The following is a 25883-nucleotide window of genomic DNA, read 5'->3' as shown; positions in this document are numbered from 1 at the left end:
TAACAACCCTGCCAACCTTTGTATTGACTGCAAACTTGGACATTAAGCTTGATATATCATTTATAAATACAGAAAACAACAATGGACCCAACACTGAGGGACTCCACTAATAACATTAGTCCATGATGAGCAGTGTCCATTGATTACCACTCTGTCTTCTCCCCCTCAACCATCTCTTTATCCATAGCAGCAATTTTCCTCCAGTGCCACACTGCTCCAATTTGTGCAGCAGTCTTCCATGTGCAACAGTATCAAAAGCCTTTCTAAGAGCCAAATATATAATATCAAAGTTAATCCCTGCATCCAGTTCTTTTGTGATTGCATCATAGTATCCAATCAAATTAGTCAGGCAAGACTTTCCCTTAACAAAACAATGCTGTGTCTGAGCTATAACTGAGTCTTGTCTAGATGATCCTGCAGTGCTTCTTTAACCAGTGCCTCCATTAATTTTCCTGGAACAGAAGTTAAACTCACGGCGCCTCTGTAGCCAGGTGGGAAGGAGCAGCAGTGCATAGCACACGCTTCTTGATTAGACCGGGGTTCAAGCCCGTCACCACCAAATACGGAAGATGGGGAAAGGTCAGGGAATGACCACCGCATATCCTGGAGAAATATGGCTTTAGTTGCTAATGCTCCTAAAAACCAAATAACAAGTTAAACTCACAGGTCTATAATTACTTATGTTAGCCTTTGATCCTCCTTTGTGAATTGGGGTCACATTTTCACATCTCCAGTCTATGTGGACCTCCCCTGAGTCCAAAAAGGTCTCATAATTATGGCTAAGGGTTTGCTTACTTCTTTTGCTGCCTCCTTTAATATAACTGGATAGATCCCATTCACCTCGGGTGCCTTTTTTATGTTTATCCTCAACAGTTTCTTCTCTACTTTCCTCTCAATTATTACAAAATCATCTAGCTCACTGCCAGAGTTTACTTCACCTCTGGCATTCCCCTTCCTGAATAACTCCTCGTGTGAATGTAGATGCAAAATACTCGTTTAGTTTGTTAGCTACCTGAGCAGGATCCTCAACTGTTGAACCATCAGTATCCAGTGGACCAATCTTATTTAACTCCTTCCTTCTAGAGTTTACATAGGTAAAGAACTCTTTTCTATTTTTCTTTGCATTCTTTTGCCAAGAATTTCTCATCTCTCATTGCCTACCTAATCTCCTTTGTGACTTGGTTACAGACCAGCTTATATCTATCATAGGCTTTCATGTCACCCATTAATTTATATGTATCCCATGCATTTTTCTTCTCTGCCATATGTCTCATTAGTTTATCTGACATCCATTTAGGCCAGGGGTGGGCAACAGTCGGCCCGCGGGCCACATCCGGCTCGCGACGATGTTGAATCCGGCCCCCTCGGTAAATGCATAAATATAGAAAATCCATACCTGACTACACTCGCCATAAACGTTCGGCTTAATTTGGTTCAATCGGGAATCGCGGCCAGTACAACAGTAACCAAGTGATTCTACGCAGCGTCAAAGAGTTATTTCCTAATTATTATTGTAGCATCGATCGAAGGAAGTTCCTTTGGGTTTGACTTCTTATTGAAAAAAATAATATTGGTGTGAGATATTTTGTTTTATGACTTTTCTAATTATTACAATTTTTAATTTAATATAATTTATAGCCCATAAAATGAGCCAATTAAAAAAAAAAGAAAAATTAATGCCGAATGCTGCATTTTCAATGATAATTGGACATTCAGATATTTTTTTTAAAAATACATTAATAATTTGGTAATTCAAGTAATATAACATTTTTTAGGTTCTGATTTTTTTTTATTAAATCGTTCGATCTATTCCGGCCCGCATCATGATGCGAAAATTTCATTCGGCCCGCATCATGATACGAAAATTTCATTCGGCCCGCTGACGAAAAAAGTTGCCCACCCCTGATTTAGGCAGTATTTCTTAGTTGGTATGTAAAGCCTAGTAGCTTCCAAGATAAGTTCTTTAAATGCTTCCCATTTTGAATTTTCTGTTGGCAACATCATCAGTTGGTCCCACTGTATAGAATTTAAATACCGTCTCAGACCATCATAGTCACCTCTATGAAAGCAGAAACCCTTCCCTTTACACCTTATGGTAGTTACCTCTTTGAGTAAATCCCACTTCAGCACACTGTGATCACTGCCACCTAGTGGTTCCTTTATCTGCAGATTCTTAATGCATGAAGAATCACTACTGATAATCAGATCAGGAGTATTACTCCCTCTAGTTGCCTCCGGAACATGCTGATGCAGAAAACAATCATCCAATAAATCCACAAAAGCCTTGCTAGTGTGTGAGTGACCAACCCACAAATTCCAGTCAATATCTGGGAAATTAAAATCCACCATTATAAGTCTCTGATTTATTGGCCCACCCTATTTCCCTCTACATTTTCCTATTCTACTCATCAGAGTCATTAGTCCTATAGCACACTCCTACTCTCAATTTTGATCTCCCAATGCTTATGTCACACCAAACTGACTCGACAATGCACTGTCCAGCGATGTTGACTGGCTTCACTTCCTTGGATTTTATGTGTTTCTTAACTAATAGCATAACCCCTCCTTCCTTCCTATCCTGTCTATCATTTCTGTACACATTGTACTCCCCAAATTCCAGTTCTGTATTCCTTATATCTGTGTGACACCACATCTCTGATATCCCAACAATATCTGCCTTTGATGTTTTGAGCAATACCTCAAATTCATCAAATTTATTTACCAAACTCCTAGCATTGGTGTACATGCAAGTATACATGCACCTGTTCCTATTCTTAGCTACCCTAACACAACCCATGTGTTTACTTGTACCGCAATGATTCCCTGCAGTCTCTGAAATACCCTGCATCTTATTTTTTAAGCTACTGCTCATTCCAATAGAAGCAGTGCAAGAATCACTGTCACCTCTGCCAGCAGCTACTGTTAATCTATTAGTCCACGTATCCCCCAAAGCTAGCAGTTTTCCGACCCACTTAACTCTGCCTCAATAGCCTTAGCAAATATTCTTGCACCCTTTCTATTTAAGTGTATCCCATCGCTGAAGAAGCAGTCTCTCCTGTTAACAAGTACAGACCAGTCTGAAAAAAATTCTGCCCCTTGAGCCTTGCACAATCTTTCCAGGGCCGAATTGATTGACAGGGCTCTCATCATATACTTCCTCCTATTGTGTCTGGGCAGAATTGCAGACACTTTCAAATTCAACCCTAATTCACGGCTTTTTTTCAGCTGTGACCTGTACTTGTTAAGTAATTCCGCCGGTCTCCTACTCTTAATATCATTAGTGCCAACGCGTACAACTAGATCACCTTTTGTGCCCTTAAAAGATGATATCCGCTCTACAGTGTCATCAACTTTTGCCCCTGGTAGGCATACCTTGGCCCTGTTCCACCTATCCTTCTTACATAGTATATTCCCCGTCTCCCTGACAATAGTCACCAACAATAACTAGTACCTTTGGGACCAGTGCATTCTGCTTGGAGATTGCTTCTGTGTTGCCTGATGCACAGGAGTGAGCTCTGTCGTTGAGCTGGGCAGCTGAGAGCCTGATGGGCCCCTCATTAATTTCTTCGAGTGCATTTACCCTACACCTCAAGCTCTCACAGATGCCCATCAGAATGCTGAGTTGGCACCTAATTTCTTGACACTCCAGACACCTAGCACACACACACACACACACATGGAGGCATCCTCCTTGGCTAGATCATGTCCTGTTTTAGAAAGGTCGGCAAACATTTCACATTTCGCACATTTTTTGAGACTGTGATGCATTGGAGAATCGCACCCTTCATTTCTCCCCAAGCCACAGCACTCTGGCTAGTCTGTGATTTTTGCTTCGCAGGTCTAGTCTGGGTCATGATTTCTGTTTAAATACAATTTAATTAACAATGAAATTTAATAAGATTAATAATATTTTTGATTAATTGATAATACTATAATAAGCTAACAGATTCGTAATACAGTGGTTTTTATTACGCTATCTAATTTTACTTTATACCTTCGCTATCAATTCAAGATATATATATATATATGTTAAGCTATTTCTTATTGACTACAATATGACAGCTAGTTCAACAATATTGGCGGCAACACCGGGAGTCATAACTTCCAAAAATCACCGGTTAAATTCAAAATAAGAAGATAACGAATGCTACTAAAGCTATTTATTATCTCCGTAAAACACAATGTACTATGTTAAATAATGAAGAATACGTTAAAAATTTTAAAAAAAAAGGAAAAAAGTTATATTGTACAATGTATTTATATTTCAAATCGATAATTTATATAACTTCTCATATTTCTGTACAAAAATATTAGTATTATTAGAACAGTTTGCCTGTAATGCATTGATCTTAATTTGAATGAAGCATAATAATGCAACCCTTTCAGTGATTTTTAGAATATCTTCTTATCACTTACTTTAGTTTTATTTTTATTGGTATAATAAGCTCCTGGTTTACAAACATTCAACCTTACAAACAAAAATTTGTGACATCTGACATTTATACATGAATTTATATTTAAATTTATCCCACCCCTGTAGAAGCAGTCTTTCCTGTTAACAAGTACAGACCAGGCTGAAAAAAATTTTACCCCTTTAGCCTTGCACAATCTTTCCAGGGCCGAATTGATCGACAAGGCTCTCATCATATACTCCCTCCTATCGTTATGTTATGTGTTATGTTATTGGATTTTTAGGAGCATTAGCAACTAAGGCCATATTTCTCCGGGGATATGCGGTGGTCATTCCCTGACCTTTCCGCACCCTTCGTATTTGGTGGTCACGGGCTCGAACCCCAGTCCAATCAAGAAGCGTGTGCTACGCACTGCTGCTCCTGCTCACCTGGCTACGGAGGCACCCTCTCTTATCGTGTCTAGGCAGAATTGCAGACACTTTCAAATTCAACCCTATCTTATCTCAATCTTATGAATTTTTCCATGACATCACGACCCATCTTTTGAAAGTAAAATGGGTAAGAATGAAATATTTTCAGCTTCCTCCAACAGATAGTAATACTGAAATTGTGCAGTAGGCTGATAGGTTGCAAATAACAACCAGTTTCATTAGTAGCGTTAACATTCAGTGTCACGATTTTGTAATGGAGATGAACAAATATCAAGTTTTGTTTAAACTGGAAAAATCTGTAACAGAAACATATGAAATGTTTAAAACTGTTTATGGCAATGAAAAGTTAAGTCATAAGAAATTTTGGCAAAAGATCATCATTTGACTCTCAGAATGATGGCTGATGAGTTGGATATGAACTAGGAGATGATTTGTCAAATTCTGCATAAAGATTTAGGGAAAAGGAAGGTCTATGCAAAATTTGTGCTGCACAGCCTCATGGATAAGCAGAAGCAATGAAGAGTGTCATCAGGTGAAGACTTCATCCAATCCAGAATTGTCAAGGCAATTCTAATTTCCTCAACTATATTGTCACTGGAGATGAGTGTTGAGGTGTTTCAGTATGACCCAGAGATAAAGTGTCAGATCATGCAGTGGACTTCAAAATCATCACTAAGGCCAAAAAGTTTGTTTTCAGAAGTCCAGCATCAAGACAATGCTGATCGTGTTTTTCAACAAATAGGGTGTGATTCACAAGGAATTTGTGCCTGAAAGGGGGATAGATATTCAACATTACGTTCTACGTACAGGTAGTTCAAAGGCTACTGAAGTGCATTTCCTGGGTGAGGCTACAATTTCAAGAGAAAGGCAGATGGTTCTTGTTGCCTGAGAATGCTCCTGCCCATTCTGTATTTGTTGTGAAGACATTCCTGATGAAACATTGCATTGTACAGATCAATCATCCACCCTACTCACCTGATCTAATACCAGTGGATGTTTCTTTCTTTTCCAAGGCAAAAACCTTCAAAGGAAAGAGATTTCAAGTTGTTAAGGAAAAGAAAAGCATAATCACTGAACTAAACATCTCTTGGGCACCTTCACTGACTCTTTTCAGAAACTTTTACAATGGTGTAATAAGTGCATTCATTTAGGTGGTGATTACTTTGAATAAAAATAAAGCCATTTTTGAGCTCCTTCACTTTGGGTTATCATTTTTATTGCAGCAGTTTGGGAACTTTATTGAAAATGTTGCCTACCGTTCGTGCATTGAAATATAGTAGTTTTGGTGAAATGTATTATCAAGCACATGCAATGGAAGTGCAAATTACCATATTTCCTATTACAGATGATTTCTGTTTAGAATAGTAGAATTAATAAAATTTTCTGTTTATACTCCGGCACGACAACCAAGTCAGTAGAGTTTACAATAAATCGTCAATACAAATATTTATCATATTTAGTGGTCACGGGCTTGAACCCCGGTCCACTGAAGGAACGCGTGCTATGCACTCTCGCTCCTGACCACTGGCTATGTCAGGCCTAATGTATTGCTTGGTCAAACTGTTTCTTTTCTTTCTAAAGTCATTTCTTGTTTTCAGTAATAAATGAGTAGCTTTTTGATAAATTTGTTTTGCAACTTATAGAGTGTGAAAGGGTTTCCTTTAGGTTAGTCAACTGCAGTTTGACTTGTGTAAGGATGGCTGGGGATTAAACAGCTGTAAGCATGAGCTAGAAAAATGTTAATTTTTGATTATTTCTAAAGAGAAATGAGTGTTCTTTATACACAATTTCAAAGACATTGTGTGTTAAATTGCAGTGATATAATGATTTTTTTATATTCAGAAATATTCTAAATACTCTTATACTGTCCTTCGATTTGCACAGTTTTTTTATTGTGTAGTTTCGCTATTGAGTGGTCAGGTATCTACTACCAAAATTTTAGATTTCGTGCCTAGTTTCGCTACCTGCATGATTTTTGTTTAAGAAGCTTCAAAAATAGGAATGAGGAGCAGATTTTGAAAATTTATTTGTTTTTTATGTGATTGAATATTTCATTGAAGGAAAACACATTTCACCATAATAACATAAAATCTCACAGAATTCCAGCTATCAGGATTATTGCAAATGCAATAAGATCAAGTTTACTACACATTTATAATAGATTTCACTAACAGAAAAGTCCAATAAACTGTTAAGTGCAAATTGTTTTTGTTTTATTGTTGCGACCTCCAGAAATATGCTTTAGAAAAATATCACAAAGGCGTTCAAAACTGATTGTTATAACCAAACATAGCAATAAACGGTAGTATGTTCATCAAGCTATTTTTTGAAGCAACTTCCGAATTAGGGATTCATCAGTTATCCTACGTTAGCTGTTCAGACAATCTTTTTCTGGTTCTTTTTCTGGAAATGTAAAGGGTTTTAATTGGTAAGCATTGCTTTTGTTGATTTAATATTTCTTGTCTATATAAAGTGTGTTTAATTAGTGCCTAAAATGAAGAAAGCTACAACAAAAAAATTTTTAAATTTAGAGGAAAAATTAAAAATTGTTAAGGAATTAGAAAATGGCAAAAAGGTTGTGACATTGGCCAAGAAATACTGCATAAATGAATCTAGCATTTGACGAATTAGGGAAAATGCTGAGAAAATTAAAAGATCAGTCATCTGTTCCACATTATTGGCTGCAAAAAGCACCGCAAAAGTGAGAAATCCGTTAATAGAGAAAACTGAAATATCACTTTCTTTCTGGATAGAAGATCTTAATCTTAGTTCAGATATTATTTGTGCCAAAGCTCTGCAAATTTTAAATTGCTTACAAGAAGAAGTCCAATGCAGACATCTTTCATGCCAGTAAGGGTCGGTTTGAAAATTTTAAATGTCAGTCTTCACAATCTAAAATTAACGGGCGAAGCAGCCAGTGTAGCTATGGAAGCTGCTTCTTTGTATCCGAAAACTTTAAAGGATGTTATATCGACTGAGGGCTATCTAGCAAGTCAAGTGTTTAATGCTGATGAGACTGGCTTATTTTGGAAGTGTTCGTTCCAATCATTCATTTCAAAAGAAGAGAAAACCACCCCAGGTTTCAAAGCTGAAAAGATAGGTTAACACTTTTGTTATGTGGCAGTGCAGAGGTTGACTTTAAGTGTAAACCACTTCTAATTTATATGTCAGAAAATCCTTGTGCTTTTAAAGGAATATCAAAAAGCTCCTTACCAGTTCATTGGAAATCGAGCAAAAAAGCTTGGATGACCGCTAAAATCTTTGAGGATTGGTTCATAAATTGCTTTTGTGTCAAAACAAAAAGATATTTCCTTAAAAAGAACATAATATTCAAAATCTTGCTCATCCTTGACAATGTGCCCAGTCATCCTGCACATTTGTCTGATCTGCACCCAAATGTTACCTTTCTTCCAGCGAATACAAGTTCATTAATTCAGCCGATGGACCAAGCCGATACCAACCTAAAAAAGATCTTTTTCACAATTGGTAGAAAATACTGATGGAATAGGCAGTCTTTCAATTTGAGATTATTGGCAGAATTATAACATTCTTGATGTTGTAAAAAATATTGAGTTCGTGTGGGGGTGGAGTTAAGACCTTGACAATAAATGCAGTGTGGAAAAAAGCTGTGGCCACAAAGCTGCACTAAAGAAGCCACGGTCGAAATACCGGAGGTAGATGAGATTGTGAGAATTGGCAGAATGATTAGCAGACAGAGATTTGAAGAACTGGAGCCAGCAGATATCACAGAAGTCCTTGAATATCATAGAGAACAATTATCAGTGGATATTTTTTCACAATGTGAAGAAGTAACAAATGGACGATATTTTTTCCCAATGTGAAGAGGATAACAAATGGACGATATTTTTTTCACAATGTGAAGAAGATAACAAAATTGATAAAAACGAAGAAGATGCACACAAAAATTTGACCACGTAGAGACTAGCTGAGTTTTTAAGACTTGCAAATCAGCTTAGCCAAGAAGCTCTGGATGTGGATCCTAATTTGCAGAGGAGTTTAAATTTTTGCAAAACTTTATCATTAGCTTTAGTTCCTTATGAAACAATTTATAGAGAAAAACAGTGTGCTTCTAAGCAAACAATTTTAACTAATTTTTTTTCCAAAAAGTGATGAAGAAGCAATGAATTTAGATTAAAATGCTAGAGGTGCGTATTAGCAAGATTAATTTTATGGGTATATTTGTAATTTTTTCCTTTTTTCTTACCGAATGAGGACAATTTTTTTTTGCACATTTTTTGTGTACAAGTACGGAACCCTCATTATGTCATATATACATAGTGTTGGGTGAATGGCGCACCCGCTATTCGCGGTCGCCGATTTAATATAAAATGAAACCTAAAAAAAATGTGAATTTTAAAGCGCTGTGAACATTTTTCGCCATAAAAAAACATGGGTGTGGCTAAAATTCTTTCCCGCTCAAAACAGCGCTCAGTGGGTGGGGGAGAGGGGTGACGAAATCGCGAGCATGGATGTTTCTCGCTAATCCTTGTTCAGTATGTGTTATGGGCTTTTCATGGAAGGTTTTGTCGTTTGCTTTTAATTTATATGCTTATAAATTGAATAAATTTATCAATTTATAAATTTATATGCTTACAAAAGTAAGCATATAAACGTTTTGCAGTGTAAAACAGACTTTTTCGAGTGTGTTAACGGAAGAAAGTGACTTTATTGTGGACAAGTTCTTTCTAACCCGTACAAAAATATGGCTACGAATAACAAGGGAAATGTGAAAATATCAAAGAAGGTGATGACATTAGCAAATAAAATTGAGTTATTAGACAACATTTCTAATGATGAAAGTGTCTCCTAAGTGGCAAAACATTATAAAATCAGTGAGTCAACGGATCATTCAAAAAATTGGAAGAAAAAATCCACCGTAGTGTCCTACGGCAGATTTTTTTGCTATTATACTGTGACAAAAAGATCAAACCAACCTCATCATCTTGATTGTAACAGCAAGGCTATAATTGCTGAAGAAGTAGCAGAGAAAAATCAGCAGAAAAATCGTGAAAACACGCTAATTGCTTCAAAAATTTGCTCTGTAATTCGTAATGTTAAATTTTAAAAAAATGGAAAAGGCTTTAAATCTGTGGATAGAAGACCGAACTCAAAATAAAATTCTGTTAAGTTCACTCATCATTCGTGAAAAGGCAAAACTCCTTTATCAACACTTTAGCGAAACTGGTGATAGCACTGCCAGGATAAGCTTTTTAGCTAGCAAAGGCGCTGGTTTGAAATTTCTAATAAATATTACATTTAATATTAAATTGTTTCTTATTTTCATTTCAATGCCATATGCTTGCATTTCACTATGTACTGTCTATGTACATAGTCATATTATGAAGGTACATATAATACATACATAGACAAATTTTAGACTAGTTTTTCTTATATATTTCATACTTTGGAACGGAACCCCTTTATTACTATGGGAGCAATAACTCAGTATTCGCGTTTTCGGTATTCGTGGCATTTCTCAGGAACGTAACCCCCGCGAATAGCGGGGGTTTACTGTACTACATTTCACATTGCACGAATTTTTACTGTGCTGTGTTTACCTGGCGTTTTTTTATTGTTAAAAAAAGTTTTAAATTTTGTTGTTAGATCTTAAATATATCTTACATAGATGTTATGATTATCCCAGTTGTCATGCATTTTTGGAAATGAATGTCGTTTTTTGGAACGTTACACCATTATATTTGTGAGAAGATCACTCCCAATTTATGAATTTTAATTGCATGAACTACTTTTCAGGAAAACACAGTGATTTATAAAAACATTGTATTTGTCTTTCCTATAGGGTAAAGTTTAAAAGTATTTATGAAAAATTTATTAAATTAAAGAAAATTTTGTAAATACTTGAGAAGCAGAATACTTGAAATAAAAGCACTTCACCTGTGTAAAGTTTATAATCTGTTTATTATTAATTATCTTACATTTATACATTTTATTGAATTGTTCTCCTCTGCTTTTTTGGTGATTATAATCTTGCTATTATACTGTGACAAAAAAATCAAACCAACCTCAACATGTTTTGGTGACTAATTACCTTTCTCATCTTGATTGTAACAGCAAGGCTATAATTGCTGAAGAAGTAGCAGAGAAAAATCAGCAGAATGTATGATGATTTGACTATTAATTATTAATAAATATTCTAAATTTTACACAGGTAAAGAGCTTTCAATCTGATCACGATAACCTTTGCAAATATGTGCTCTTCAAACATTACTTAAGGAAACAGTGTTTATCTTGAATTTTGTCATTTATTTTTAGTTTATTTACTAGCTTAGTTATAAATTAAATTGTGAATATATTCTATATAGCTAACAGAGGAAGAGGTAGAAACTCTAGTCGCAATCGTCGACGAGGGAGAATGGAAATGACTTCTTCATCCCCTGATCCAGTAGAACAAGTGCGGCAGCTTGAAGAAGATGAGAGACTGGCACGAATGTTACAAGTAATAATTTTTTGATTAGTAATTGTTTCCTTTTTTTTTTATGTAACTTGAAGCGTGAGTTGAGTTAGATATAAATTATCATCAGATAAAAATTTGAATTTTTTTGAATTATAACACATCTTAAAATGCTTAAAATGTTGCACAGATATTTAAAACTAGATAGAAAAGTCTGATGGTCTGAAAAAAGCAGTTATATGCAGATATAAAATTACTTGAAGAATGCACTGCACAATCCAAATTATTGTATGCATTTAAATGGAACCAATTTGGAGTAAAAAGCAAACATATCTTGTGTGTGTGTGTAACCATTGTTTCTGTAGCATGTAAGGCTGGTATTATTCCAGGCAAATTAATCAGGTGAAATTGATAATATATTTAATCAGGGTGTAAACAGTCTCCTTTAATTTGTGTGAACACTGATAAAACTCTCAGAAGAGCTGCAATGTATAGTTTTAATTGAATCCTTCAGAAGAAAAGTGGTATAAGTCTGAGTTTCCTTCTTTTGAGAAATTAGAGACTCTGAGTTTGGGTCTATAAAAATTGGGCATAAATATAAAATTAAGACAGTTAAACAGAAATTAACAAAAAGGATAAAATTGTTATTATATCAGCCAATATTCATTATACGAGGTGCTACCCAAATGTTCTAGAAATTTGAATTTTGCATGGGAACTATATCTAGCATGGACTTGTGGCACTAGGTAAAACTGCCTGCATCCTTTGTGAATCAGTGTGCCATGTGGTGTTGGGCTGGATAGAGTCATTGAATATTTATGCGCAGTTCTATGGTGGTGTGTTTTGCATAGTTTGTGATTGTTGCAATGGCTGATGTGAGAGAGCAACGTGCTTGCATCAAGTTTTATTTCCTTCTTAACGATACAGCAGCAGAAACCCGTAAGAAGTTGAAACAAGCTTTTGGTGACAATGCTTTAGGCCAGACGCAGACCCACTACTGGTTTAACTGTTTTAAAAACGGTCGAATGTTGGTTGATGACAACAATCGCTCTGGGTGTCCATCATCAAGCACCACCCCAAAAAATGTCACAAAAGTTTGGGTGATCAATGAACACAGCAGGCGGACTATCCACGACATTTGTGGCATTGTAGGACTATTGTATGGCACGTGTTTGTTTGTTTGGTTTTTAGGAGCATTAGCAACTAAGGCCATATTGCTCTGGGATATGCGGTGGTCATTCCCTGACTTTTCCCCATCCTCCGTATTTGGTGGTGACGGGCTCGAAACCCGATCTAATCAAGAAGCGTGTGCTATGCACTGCTGCTTCTTCCCACCTGGCTATGGAGGTGCCTATGGCACGTGTCAGCGGATTTTGTCAGGTGAGTTGAACATGAGAAGGATTGTGGCCATGTTACTGAGGAAGACCAAAGGCAGCATTGCATGGAAGTTAGCAGAGATCTTCAAGAATGGGCCAGGAGTGAGCAAAACTTCCTTTCTACAGTCATCACTGGTGACGAGAGTTGGGTATATGACTCAGAATCCAAGCAACAGTCATTCCAGTGGAAGAGCCCATCTTCGCCCGAACCGAAGAAAGCCCAACAAGTGAGGAGCAATGTGAAGTCTATGCTGATCTGTTTTTTGGACACTGATGGAATTATCCATAAGGAATTCGTTCCTCCCGGCCAGACCGCCAATGCAAAGTTCTTCTGCAATGTCCTGAGGTGGTTAAGGGAAGCCGTCGGGAGGAAACGTCCAGAGAAGTGCCGCACAATGAACTGGGTCTTTCATCATGACAATGTGTCAGCCCACACATCTCTTGCTGTGGTGCAGTTTTTGGCATCCAACTCCTTATTTTCCAGACTTAGCCCCCCCGTGACTTCTTCCTCTTCCCAAGAATTAAAATCAAGCTTAAGGTCAAAGATTTGACAACATAGAGCAGTGGTTCTCAAACTTTCTGAGCCTACACCTCCCACAACCTGTAAAATTTTCCCAGCACCTCCCTTGAAGTAAAACATCATTAATATGTGAAATTTCTTATTTTTAATATGTTAATACAATAATTATTATGTTTTGATGCATTCTCTTCATAAAAAATACCCCAAATATTTTCTATAATTATTTACATTAATAATACAGATTAAATAGTAGTAGATATCTAATAGTAAAAAAAATCATTCTTAATACATTTTTAATATTTGCCATGGAAATCTTACATAAACTATTACATCGTCCGCAACTCCCCTAGTGAATTATGGCGCCTTCCCAGGGCATCGCGATGCACAGTTTGAGAACCGCTGGCGTAGAGGATATCCAAACTGAATCACAGGCAGTGCTGAACACTATGATGAAGAAGGACTTCAGGATGCATTCAAAGTATGGGAGAAATGCTGGAATTGGTGTTTATACTCACAAGGGGACTATTTCGAAGGTGACGGTGGTGAATAAGACCCAAGGTGAGTCTAATTTATTTTATAAATACATTTCGGAAACTTTTGGGTAGCACCTCGTATTTCAATTTTATTTTTTTATATTGTTATTTTTTGTTGATTTTTGACACCTTTTTAACTTATACCACTTTTCTTCCAAACACAATATTAAAATATCAGGATGATATTTTGAATTATAACACATGACTTAAAATGACTTTAATCACTGAATTATTTGATATTTTGTTGAAAGAAAACAACTTACAAACTGTAACTCACAAAAAAAAAAAAAAAACCAACTTAATTATGCCATCTCTGCCTTTTCTCCCATAAAATGGTAAAATATCAAATTCATTTGCTCTTGTGAAACAGGACATTGCTCAGTTCTGAAACAAGACAACAAACCATAAACAGTAGATTGTGGACTACCAAAAAAATAGCTTGGCTCACTACACCTGCTGCTACTCTTCAAATCAAGAATGCTGAAGTTAATGAAGTCACTGGCCATTCACTTGGTGAAAATATTCAAATATTTTTTGTCACCTGAATTTGAATTTTTAATTTGTTTACTTTCATCCTGTTCTCTCTGTTTGCTTTTGCTTTGTGGTGAATTTTTCTGTTTTTCAGTTGATAGGAATGCAAATTACTCCACTTTGTGCAATATGAAAAGCTTTTTAGTGATTCATAAGATTCATATATAATTTTATATTATTGTTCAGGAATATAGTTATCTTTCTGTTTAACAGTACACTCAGCAGTGCCAAAATTACAATCATTTGGTAAAAAAGAATATCCAGACACTATGAACTTATGATATACAGTTGTTAATAGATGATTTTTATCTAGGTTAAAACCTGGGTGAAAATTACGGGTATCAGTATGCAGTTATATGCCTGTCATTGTTTGAGAACATGCTAACATGTTTTTGTACACTTGTATATATTTTCTGAAAGCTTACCTTCAATTTTATCCCAGTTGTCATTCAGCGGTAAACTGACATATATGACTTTGGTTGTGAAGACTTTTTGGTTCAGATTTAAATAAGGTGCTGCTCTTGTAAAGTCAACAAATAGGTTTTAAGAATTTTCTTGTGCTGGTGATCGTGTTTATAGTATTTGCTCTGGATTTCAACTTCTTCAATTTCATTTGCTTCTAGATATTGTATCTTCACCATTTCCATCCAGTAGCGTATCTACCCTTTTTCGGGCCTGCAGGCAAAAACAAGTTCGGGCCCCTACTTAATTTATGAAAATTGTAAAAACAGGAGACAGCCAAAGACACCAGGCCCCTAAACAGCCCGTGCATGGAGGCAGTTGCCTTGCCTGCCTACATGCTAGCTACGCCACTGTTTCCATCTGCATGCAAAACTCAACTCTCAATGGTTAAATTTTCATGAAATTTTGAACTTAGTTCTTTTAGAAAGATTTGTCAAGCCCTTAAAATTTCATTAAAATCAGACATATAGAAATACAGTAATTATCATTTCTTTTGTCCAGTTTATTTCAGATTTTTTTTGTTTATAAATATCTCAAACACTAGAAGTATTAGAACCTATAGTACTTACTACCATGCATGGACTGAAGTTGAGAAGATGAAAGAAGGTAATTGTTGATATTAGACTTGAATTTCTATAGATTGTAATTTTCAGGAAATACATATGAAGGAAGGTTGTTCCAGAAAACAAATAAAATAAATGAGAAAGAAGAAAAGTTGGACAGTAAAAGGATGTCGACTAATTGTAGTGCATGCTGGTTTGGAAGAGAGAGAGGGAATTACAGAAGCCAATTCAGAAGAAGAACAGTGCCCATGGAAGAATCTAAAGAAAAGACATGCAGCAGAAACAGAACATCTATGAGACAGAGTGAAGAGACTTTATTACAGATGAGTCATTTATTAACCTAACCTTCTGAATGGAATCTAGAAGCTTGAGAGAGGTTTTGGGAACACTGCCCCAGATGGGGGAACAATATCCCATGGTAGGGTGGATTTGCGATTTGTACAGAGTGAACAGCTGTTTGAAAGAAGAGTAATGCCGGGAGCGAAACAGAAAGCCCAGTTTTTTAGGGCCAAAGGAAGCAATATTTGTAATGCACTTGTTCTAAGAGAGATTAGAAGTCAGGGTAACCCCCAAAAGATAAATATGATCTTGCCCAGAAATCAGTGTGTCATTGAAGATAAGCATAGGATCAGAAGAATCCTTTTTGTGAGATATAAGACAGGAGTGAGTTTTAGAAGGATTGAAATCAACTAAGCTATCTTTGCCCAACTGGAGAATTACCTAGAGATCAGCATTTAAATAATTGGTAGTGGATATTTGTGGAGTTGAAACTGTGTGTGTGCAGGGCAAGGTTTCTCAACCTGGAAGGTGGAATGCAATGTGCTGTCATCAGCAAAACTGCGGATAGGATTTCCGGTCAATGGAAAAGGTCATTAATATGCAAGAGGAAAAGAGTAGAAGTAAGAACTGAACCTTGGGGAACACCAGCATTAGTGGAGAAGTTAGAAGACAGAGAGCCATCTATCGTCACCCACAGTGAGAAGTCAGAGAGAAAACTGGATACCTGATTACAAAAAACAGTTGATAAACCATAAGATGGAAGATGAACACTTTTTCATAAGATGAACACTTTTTCAGAGGGTATATGGCTCACACGGAAATAGCCAATGGCAATTTCCAGGTGAATCATGATTTCATCGTTTGCAGAACTTGAGGCATGTACTCAAAGGTCGACTTAGTGGATAATCATAGCTTACCTGGCAATTCTTTTCTTGGTCACCATTGTATGGGGCGCCTCCATAGACAGGTGGACAGGAGTGGCTGTGTGTAGCACACGCTTCTTGATTAGACCGGGGTTCGAGCCCATGACCACCAAATACGGAGGATGCGGAAAGGTCAGGGAATGACCACTGCATATCCCTGGAGCAATATGGCCTTAGTTGCTAATGCTCCTAAAAACCAAATTACAACAACAGCAATCACCATTGTAGATCTAAAGTTAAAATTTGTTGCATTGCTAGAAGAATTTGAGTCACTGAAAAAACGGGTGCTTGCCCTCTAGAATAATGTAACTGGGAGCTCATCAAGGACTCAAGACTCTAGTAACATACCAAATGATGCACTCCTGATTCAGGCCTCAGAACAGATTAACCAATTGCAAACTGCTCTGGTTCAAAAGGACTTAGTTCTATTAGGAGACTCCATTGTCAGGGAAACAGGAAATATTTTTTGTAGTAAAAATAGGTGGACTAGAAGCAGAGTATGTGTCTGCTGGGAGCAAAAATTAATGATGTCACCAACAGATTGTCAGATTTTAAGGAGGGTAAAGAGAATATTATTATTCATGTGGGGACTTATGATATTAAGCATACACGATCTGATGATTTGTTAGACAAATATAAGACCACGTTGAAGAAATGTCATGAGTTAGGTCAAAATGTCTATTTGTCTGCAATTCTGCCCAGGCATGATAGGAGGGATTATATGCAGAAAGCCTTGTGGATTAACTGACTTGAGGGACTCTGCAAGGCGTTTGCGGGGAAATTTTTATCAGTTTGGCCTGTGCTTGTAGTTAGAAGAAATTTGTTTTGTAGAGACGAGATACATTTAAACAAAGGTGGTGCAAGGGTTTTTGCCAGTATTATTGAGGATACCTAAAATGTTCAGTAAAACTGCTAGTTTCGGGGGACAAGGGTAATATAGAAACATGTTGATCTATCCAATGATATTGGTTAAAGTAATGCTTGCATATACCTCAAGAGTTCTTGTTTGTTACCACAACAGATAATATTAGCAAGATGTTCTGAGGACAGAAACGTTTCGAATGAGCTAGTAGCTAGTGTGAGGGAAGCAAGCTTAAATAGCTTCAAGGGATGTGTTAGGGTCGGTAGTTAACTATAAAAGAACAGTAAGTCTTGATTGCTTATACAGTAGTGTCAGAAGTGTTGTCAATAAAATGAGTGAATTCCATCTGCTGGTTAGGACAAGTAATGCTTACGGAAATGTGGTGCCACCCAGAAATAAGGGATGATCAGTTTCAGGTATGGTATGTACAATGTCTTTATGAAGGACAGGGCAGATAGAATGGGTGATGGGGTCATGCTTCTTATCAAAAGCAGTATGAGCACAATGAAAGCTTGCCCGGATACAAACATTTCGCATGCTAGTATAGAATCTGTATAGTGTGAGATAGTCGGAAGCAAAGGTATAATGAGAGTGGGAGTAATCTACAAGCCAGGTGATTGTGAAGGTTATGATGAGAGCCTCTATGTGCAAATCGAATGAGCAGGTAAGCATGAATACTTTATTTGGGTGATTTTAATTTGCCTCAAAATGATTGAAGCAAATGGGAAGGAAACTCTACATGGGGGACAAAATTTTTAAATCAGCTAGATGATTGGTATTTGTATCGTGTCAGGGGAAGTACTAGAGAAAAGAATATTCTAGACCTGATCATCACTCATCAGCCAGATGACATAATAAGGCTGACAGTACAGAACCAGTATCAAGAAGTGATCATGGTGTTCTGCAGTGCACTATTAAGAGAGGGATGGCATTAGATAAAGGCAAAGGAATGGGTAATAATTTCAAGAAAGGAAATTGCGAATGTTATGAATGAAAGGAAATTCGTAATTTCCTTTCTTGAAATCTCTACATGTGCTACATGGCCTCTATTAACTGGGTGGATATCTCACAGAGAGCCAATACAATTGAATTTGAATTATAGTTTACTTCTAAAACATTAATCACAGAAGCCTTGAATATATATATATCCCATTAAAGAAATACTGCATGAGGAGGATTCCAAGTTGGATGAATAATGAAGTTGCCAGATTACTTGAGCAGTAAAAGACTGCATGGAAAAGTTACAGAGCAATAAAAAGTACTGAAATCTATAACTGCTACAAATTGATCTGCAATAGTGCCACAGAAAAGGTTAGGCTGGCAAAGGCAAATTATGAGAAATTACTAGCAAAGAGAGCAAAGAGTGGGGGTAAGGAATTCTTCACATATATAAATGCAAAGAAGAGAAAGACAAGTTAGATTGTACCCTTATATAATGTACATGGGATAGTATCAGATACCACAGCTGATGTTGCAGATGCAACATCCAGTTACTTTGTCTCAACAGTTACTTTGGATCGATATTTACAGAAGAAGAACCCTTTATGTCAATGAGAAATTATGGGAGTGAAGTTGAAAAATATGTAATTAAAGACATTGAACTTTCACATGATTATTTAATGAAAAACTTTTGAGCCTACAGGCCAGTAAGGCTCCTGGGGTTGACGGCATATACCCTATAATTTTAAGACAGTTGGCAAGTGAGTGCATTGAACCATTATGGCTAATTATGAGAGCATCACTGGACTCAGGAGAGATTCCTTTGGATTGGAAAATGCTAATGTATCTCCAATACATAAAGGTGGTTCTAAGAGTGTATTGGGAAATTACTGACAGTTAGGCTAACTTCAGTAGTAGGGAAAATCATGGAGGCAATGATCAAGGGTGAAATTCAGGATGATTTAGATAGAAATGGAATTCTGAAGGATGCGCAGAATGGTTTTGTAAAGGGAAAATTATGTTTAACAAATCTGGTTAGCTACTTTGACATGGTCACTCATGAGCTGGATATAGGGAATAATTTCGATATTATTTGGATTTCAGCAAAGCATGTGACTCCGTCCCACACAAGCTGCTACTTTATAAGCTGGAATGGGTTGGAATGACAGAGAAAATCATTAGATGGATAGCAGGATGGCTTCAGGGCAGGAGGCAAAGGGTTGTGATAAGTGGTTATTCTTCAGATTGGGTTAATGTAAGAAGTGGGGACCGCTGTTGTTTTTGATTTTCTTAAATGACATTGATGAAGGGATAGAGGCTGTGGTGTCTAAATTTGCAGATGATTGGTAGAGTAGTTAATGATCACTGCCAAGCAGAGCCTCTTCAGAGTGACCTAGATAGACTTCAAGGATAGTCAGAAAAGTGGCAGCTATGCTTTAATTCAGAAAAATGCAAGGTCTTACACCTGTGGAACAGCAACCTCAAAGTAACTTATATGCTTGGTGGAGTTGAACTAAAGACCGTAGTGGAGGAAAGTGACTTGGGTGTTACGATACAGTCAGACACGAAGTTCTCCGAGCATTGTAGACAGGTTGCAAGGAAGACCCATGGTGTCCTATCAATGATTTATTGAACATTTTCTAGTAGAGATAAGGTTGCTATAATCCCATTATATAAGGTTTCACATTATATACTGTGTTCAAGTATGGAGACTGCACCTAAAAATAGACATTGAGCTTCTTGAAAGGGCCCACATCCCACCAATCTTTTGTCAATCTTGCCAGTCCTAGGGGTAGATTTGGCAAAAAGGCATCCATATGAGGAAAGACTTCGAATATGTGGGTTTGCACAGCTTGGAAACTAGGTACCTTAGAGAAGACTTGATAGAGGTGTTTAAGGCTCTGAGAGGGAAAAGTAAAATTAATGAGCCTCCGTAGCAGAGTGGGCAGGAGCGGGAGTGCAGTAGCACACGCTCTTTGAGTAGACCAGGGTTCAAGCCCCTGACTGCTGAATATGGTCGATCTGCCAACCTGCACTGGACCAGCGTGGCAGATTATGGTCCATTTCCCTCAACATGAATTGTTGAGGAGGCTTCCATCCTGCAGTGGGTTGATAATGGCTGCACTTTACTTTTTTTTTTTTAAGGCTCTGAGAGGGAAAAGTAAAATTAATGAGAATAAAATTTTCACAGTTATAAATGATTCTAGAACTAGGGGCCATAAATTCAGGTTATGTTGGGGAGGGGATGTATTGACTGGATTACAGGAAGTTTTATTTTAGCCAGCAAGTGGCATGGGTGGTTGAGGATGATAGTTTGGGGAACAAAGGTCATCTGGATAGTTAGTTACCTATGGGAGGAAGTAAATGCATGGATTGTATATATATTTTTTTATTATTATTTTACCCCCTTCCCATTTTTTTTTCTTTTGGCTGGTGCATAAGTCTTAGGCTTCCTTGTACCACCTGGCCAATACTAATACTAACTATAAAATGGAAGTTTATTTAGAATATATCTTTATGCTAAACACAATCAAAAGCCTTTTAAAGATCAAGAGCAACCGCTTCAGTTTCACATACTTTTCCACCAAATTTGACCATAGATGGGTAATATAAGCCCGAATATCAGCAGTGAATTGACACTGATAGAATCCATACTGGCATTGATGAAGGGATAGAGGCTGTGGTGTCTAAATTTGCAGATGATTGGTAGAGTAGTTAATGATCACTGCCAAGCAGAGCCTCTTCAGAGTGACCTAGATAGACTTCAAGGATAGTCAGAAAAGTGGCAGCTATGCTTTAATTCAGAAAAATGCAAGGTCTTACACCTGTGGAACAGCAACCTCAAAGTAACTTATATGCTTGGTGGAGTTGAACTAAAGACCGTAGTGGAGGAAAGTGACTTGGGTGTTACGATACAGTCAGACACGAAGTTCTCCGAGCATTGTAGACAGGTTGCAAGGAAGACCCATGGTGTCCTATCAATGATTTATTGAACATTTTCTAGTAGAGATAAGGTTGCTATAATCCCATTATATAAGGTTTCACATTATATACTGTGTTCAAGTATGGAGACTGCACCTAAAAATAGACATTGAGCTTCTTGAAAGGGCCCACATCCCACCAATCTTTTGTCAATCTTGCCAGTCCTAGGGGTAGATTTGGCAAAAAGGCATCCATATGAGGAAAGACTTCGAATATGTGGGTTTGCACAGCTTGGAAACTAGGTACCTTAGAGAAGACTTGATAGAGGTGTTTAAGGCTCTGAGAGGGAAAAGTAAAATTAATGAGCCTCCGTAGCAGAGTGGGCAGGAGCGGGAGTGCAGTAGCACACGCTCTTTGAGTAGACCAGGGTTCAAGCCCCTGACTGCTGAATATGGTCGATCTGCCAACCTGCACTGGACCAGCGTGGCAGATTATGGTCCATTTCCCTCAACATGAATTGTTGAGGAGGCTTCCATCCTGCAGTGGGTTGATAATGGCTGCACTTTACTTTTTTTTTTTTAAGGCTCTGAGAGGGAAAAGTAAAATTAATGAGAATAAAATTTTCACAGTTATAAATGATTCTAGAACTAGGGGCCATAAATTCAGGTTATGTTGGGGAGGGGATGTATTGACTGGATTACAGGAAGTTTTATTTTAGCCAGCAAGTGGCATGGGTGGTTGAGGATGATAGTTTGGGGAACAAAGGTCATCTGGATAGTTAGTTACCTATGGGAGGAAGTAAATGCATGGATTGTATATATATTTTTTTATTATTATTTTACCCCCTTCCCATTTTTTTTTCTTTTGGCTGGTGCATAAGTCTTAGGCTTCCTTGTACCACCTGGCCAATACTAATACTAACTATAAAATGGAAGTTTATTTAGAATATATCTTTATGCTAAACACAATCAAAAGCCTTTTAAAGATCAAGAGCAACCGCTTCAGTTTCACATACTTTTCCACCAAATTTGACCATAGATGGGTAATATAAGCCCGAATATCAGCAGTGAATTGACACTGATAGAATCCATACTGGCAATCGTTGATCATATGTTAGATTTCTAGATAGTTTAACGGTTGGGGGTTAATTGAGTTCTCCATTACTTTAGAAAGAGTAGAAATAAATGCAGTGGAATGATAATTGGATGAGAGTGCTTTGTCACCCTTTTTTAGGAACTGGCTGGATATGAGCAAATTTCAACGCAGAAGGAAAAACACCTTTGGAATAAGGAAGTGAAAAAGATGACATAGGACAGGGAGCATAGGTTTTGAGAACAAGTGGGGAAATACCATCAGGGCTTGGGGCTTTCTTAGCATCAAGAATGTTCAAAATCCTTCTGACATCCTTTTGATGGAAGACACAGGAGGCATTGAATGGAGTGTACTGGGAATGGTAGGAAGTGGTTTACCAAGATCATCCATACCATGGTCGTGAAAAGTAGAATGCTAGCAGATCAGCTTTATCTTTCGCTGAAGTCAAACAAGATGGCAATGGAACCGTCTTGTTTTGACAAAGGTGAGAAGAGAGATAGGCAAAAGATGCAGCCAATAGCTTTGGCAAGAGACCAGAATGCTTGACTATCATTTGGGCAAGAAGTGGGTTTTTTACTCTTAGCCTGTTTGAAATCTAGTTTGGACTGATAAATAACCACTCTACAATTGTTACTAGCTTTGGTGTAAGCAGAAAATGTATCTGGAGATTTGGATACAAGCCAATTATGATATGCAACATTTATCTTGAACAGCCTTAGCACACCTATTGGAAAATCAAGCTTTAGATAACGGATGAGATTTTAAGGTGGTTTGTCGAATAAAGGATTTCATCTCTATAAGAATAATTTCCCTGACATGATCTGAGCAAACATTGACATTAGAAGATTTGAAATAGTAATCCGATGAAGGAAAAGAAGAAATCTCGCAGATCATTCCATTTTGCATTTTGTAATATCAAACAATTCTTGGTTGAGAATGGCCACAAGCGAAAGGTTCCATTGAAGAAGAGACCATCACTAAGTTGTGATCTGAGATGTCAGAGGATTGCTCACCTCGATTGTGCACTTAGAAGGGTTGTTTGTTAGAAAAAGATCAAGAGTGTTGGCTGTAGTAGGATTGTCTAGTATTCTGGTAGGTAAATGAACAATCTATGTGAGGTCAGTAGAAATTGAAAAAGCCTCAACATTTTGACCAGTTGGGTCCATGTAGTTAGAGTTGTGAACATTAAAATCACCAAGAAAAATTACCTGACTGTTAAGAAAATTTTAATGGAGAAAGTAAAGTTTCAAAGAGAGGAAGTCAAGAGTTCCAAGTGATTAATGGAGTTGAGAGGATGATAGAGGCAACATTTGACAAAATGTGGTAGAGATATTTTAAACCAAAGACAATCGAAAAGAGGAGATTCCAAATTACTAAGTCTCTTATGAAATATCAGAATGGACATATGCACAATTACCACCTTTGAAGCAAAAGGAATCGTATAGCAAATAATTCGAACAACTGAGATGAACAGTGGTTGAATCAACCAATAACTGGGATGCTGTCAGAAAAAGTACATGGGATTTGGCAGGCTGCAAGTGGAAATGGACATCACTGAGATTAGAACTGAGACCACATATAAATGTATATTTTTGAATTGAACGAGGAAGTGTTTTGGAGGTTTAGATCTTTTTGCAGATAAGTTTGTTCTGTTAATTTACAATTCATGGTGTTGTTGTTATTTGGTTTTTAGGAGCATTAGCAACTAAGGCCATATTGCTCCGAGGATATGCGGTGGTCAATCTCTGACCTTTCCGCATCCTCCGTATTTGGTGGTTACGGGCTCGAATCAAGAAGCGATTGCTACGCACTGCTGCTCCTGCCCAACTGGCTACGGAGGCGCCCAATTCATGATGTATTCAGTAGTAAGAAAAGGTGGGGAGGGCATTCTGTATGAGGTAATGAAATTTTTTTATGTGGCCTACACATGGTAAGAATATATACCCACCTTGACATAACATGGCCTTGACAATGCCTCCCACATACACACTACTCGGACTCCCTCTAGTCACTATCTGGTGGCGTAGAAGCAGTGAGATTATATACTAACTGATCCAAAACCTTCTAAAGAGTTACCAATAGGTCTGGTCCAGTGGACCATTTAGCAGCCGGCCTGCAAACACCATTTTAGAACTGTACCCTTGAGAGAGAGAGAGAGAGAGAGAGAGAGGTGAAACTAAAAAAAAAAAGTGTATGGAAGAAGAGTAATACAATTGTAATTAAACTGAATGTTTGAGTTTAGAGAAGGTAGAACTATACAGTTTTATTAAGTGTTCTATAAAGTTATAATTTTAATAATTAATTGAAAAGAAGTACAGTAAAAAACCCTCGCTAATCCGGTTACAGTTAATCCGGATTGAAATATGAAAAATTCTGTTCACAGTTGAGTATTTTGAAAGATGCGAGATTTAGGAAGGCAGGTGAGTCACTCTGACTGCGCGTTGACTGAGTGCACAAAACAGCGAGGAGAAGTTTTCAGTACTTCCTTGTGCCAATGCAGATGGAACTCATCAGCTAAAGTCTGTTGTGGTCGGCAAGGCTAAGAACCCAATAGGCAATATGCGCATACAGTCTTTTAATGCTCTTGGCATTAAAATACTGTATGTGCATATTTCCTATTGTCTACTACAACCTGCAAATGCTTGATTCATACAAGAAATGACAAAGAATTGGTTCCATAATCACATCATGCCCAAAGTCAAGTGGTACTAGTAAGAAGTGTTGTGAAATTTTCAGATTACCAGATAAAAGCACTTCTAATCCTTGACAATGCCCCTGCACATCCAGATATTGAAAATATGTCCAGTAAGGATGGTAAAATAAAGGGCTTGGCTTTGCTGCCAAACACAACTGCCCGTGGACGAAGGCATCATTATGGTCTTCAAGAGGCTCTACAAGTGCAAATTCTTTGATGAGGTGATTGTAGTGTAATGTTGGAAAGACAGAATGATGAAGATAGTGACACAAGAGGAAGAAGAACTATGGAAAATATCAAATCATATAATGTCAAGTCTGCTATCTTCAACTGGGCCAATGCATGGAGGGACACTATAAAGGAAACTTTAGTGAATGACAGGTTTAAAAAAAAAAACCTTGCAAAATACAGATGGTGATATTGACTTTAAGTGATTAGAGCCAGAGGACTTTCAGACTGTGTTGAGGGCAGCTGGAGAGACTGAAGTAACGCAGGAAAATATACAAGATTGGCCTGCACGAAGAAGGAGATCCTGGATTTCGCTTCTTACAGAGGAAGAAATTGCCGTAGATGTTATTAAAGATTCTGCTATGGAAGAAGAATCAGATAATGAACTACAAGAATCTACAATTATGAAGAAACTTTTTAGCTCAGCAAGAGATGGCATTGATCCAGTAATCAATTATGTGGACTCTTCAGCAAATCAAAAATTGCATGGGGTGTTAAAAACAACTAAAAAATTTGTGAGGGAGATTCTAATTAAAGAACAGCAGCAGAGATCTATTCAAACAAAACATGACAGTTTCTTCAAACCTGCATTGTTACGTTCAGAAACAAGTACAACTTCTGAGTCTTCTATTGATGGATAAATGTATTGTCTTTTTAGCTTTTAAATAAAGGCTCTACAGTG

The 25883-nt window shown here is 37.3% G+C and overlaps 1 protein-coding gene across 5 annotated transcripts in view; it reads left to right on the top strand.

Moving 5' to 3' along the window:
- Positions 1-25883, top strand: part of LOC150077437 (uncharacterized) — a 178700-nt gene that overhangs the window by 97270 nt on the left and 55547 nt on the right. For all 5 annotated transcript variants that reach the window (XM_090386263.1, XM_090386264.1, XM_090386262.1 and 2 more), the window contains one exon: positions 11188-11321. In XM_090386263.1, the coding sequence (XP_090242389.1) occupies positions 11188-11321 (134 nt within the window). The remainder of the gene's footprint in view (positions 1-11187; positions 11322-25883) is intronic.

Source organism: Mastigoproctus giganteus, chromosome 12, assembly GCF_048544385.1.
Source record: "Mastigoproctus giganteus isolate SK-2022 chromosome 12, ASM4854438v1, whole genome shotgun sequence".
In the NCBI taxonomy this organism is placed as follows: domain Eukaryota; kingdom Metazoa; phylum Arthropoda; class Arachnida; order Uropygi; family Thelyphonidae; genus Mastigoproctus; species Mastigoproctus giganteus.
Note: the sequence above shows the minus strand (reverse complement) of the source record. Positions and strands in the feature narration are given on the sequence as shown.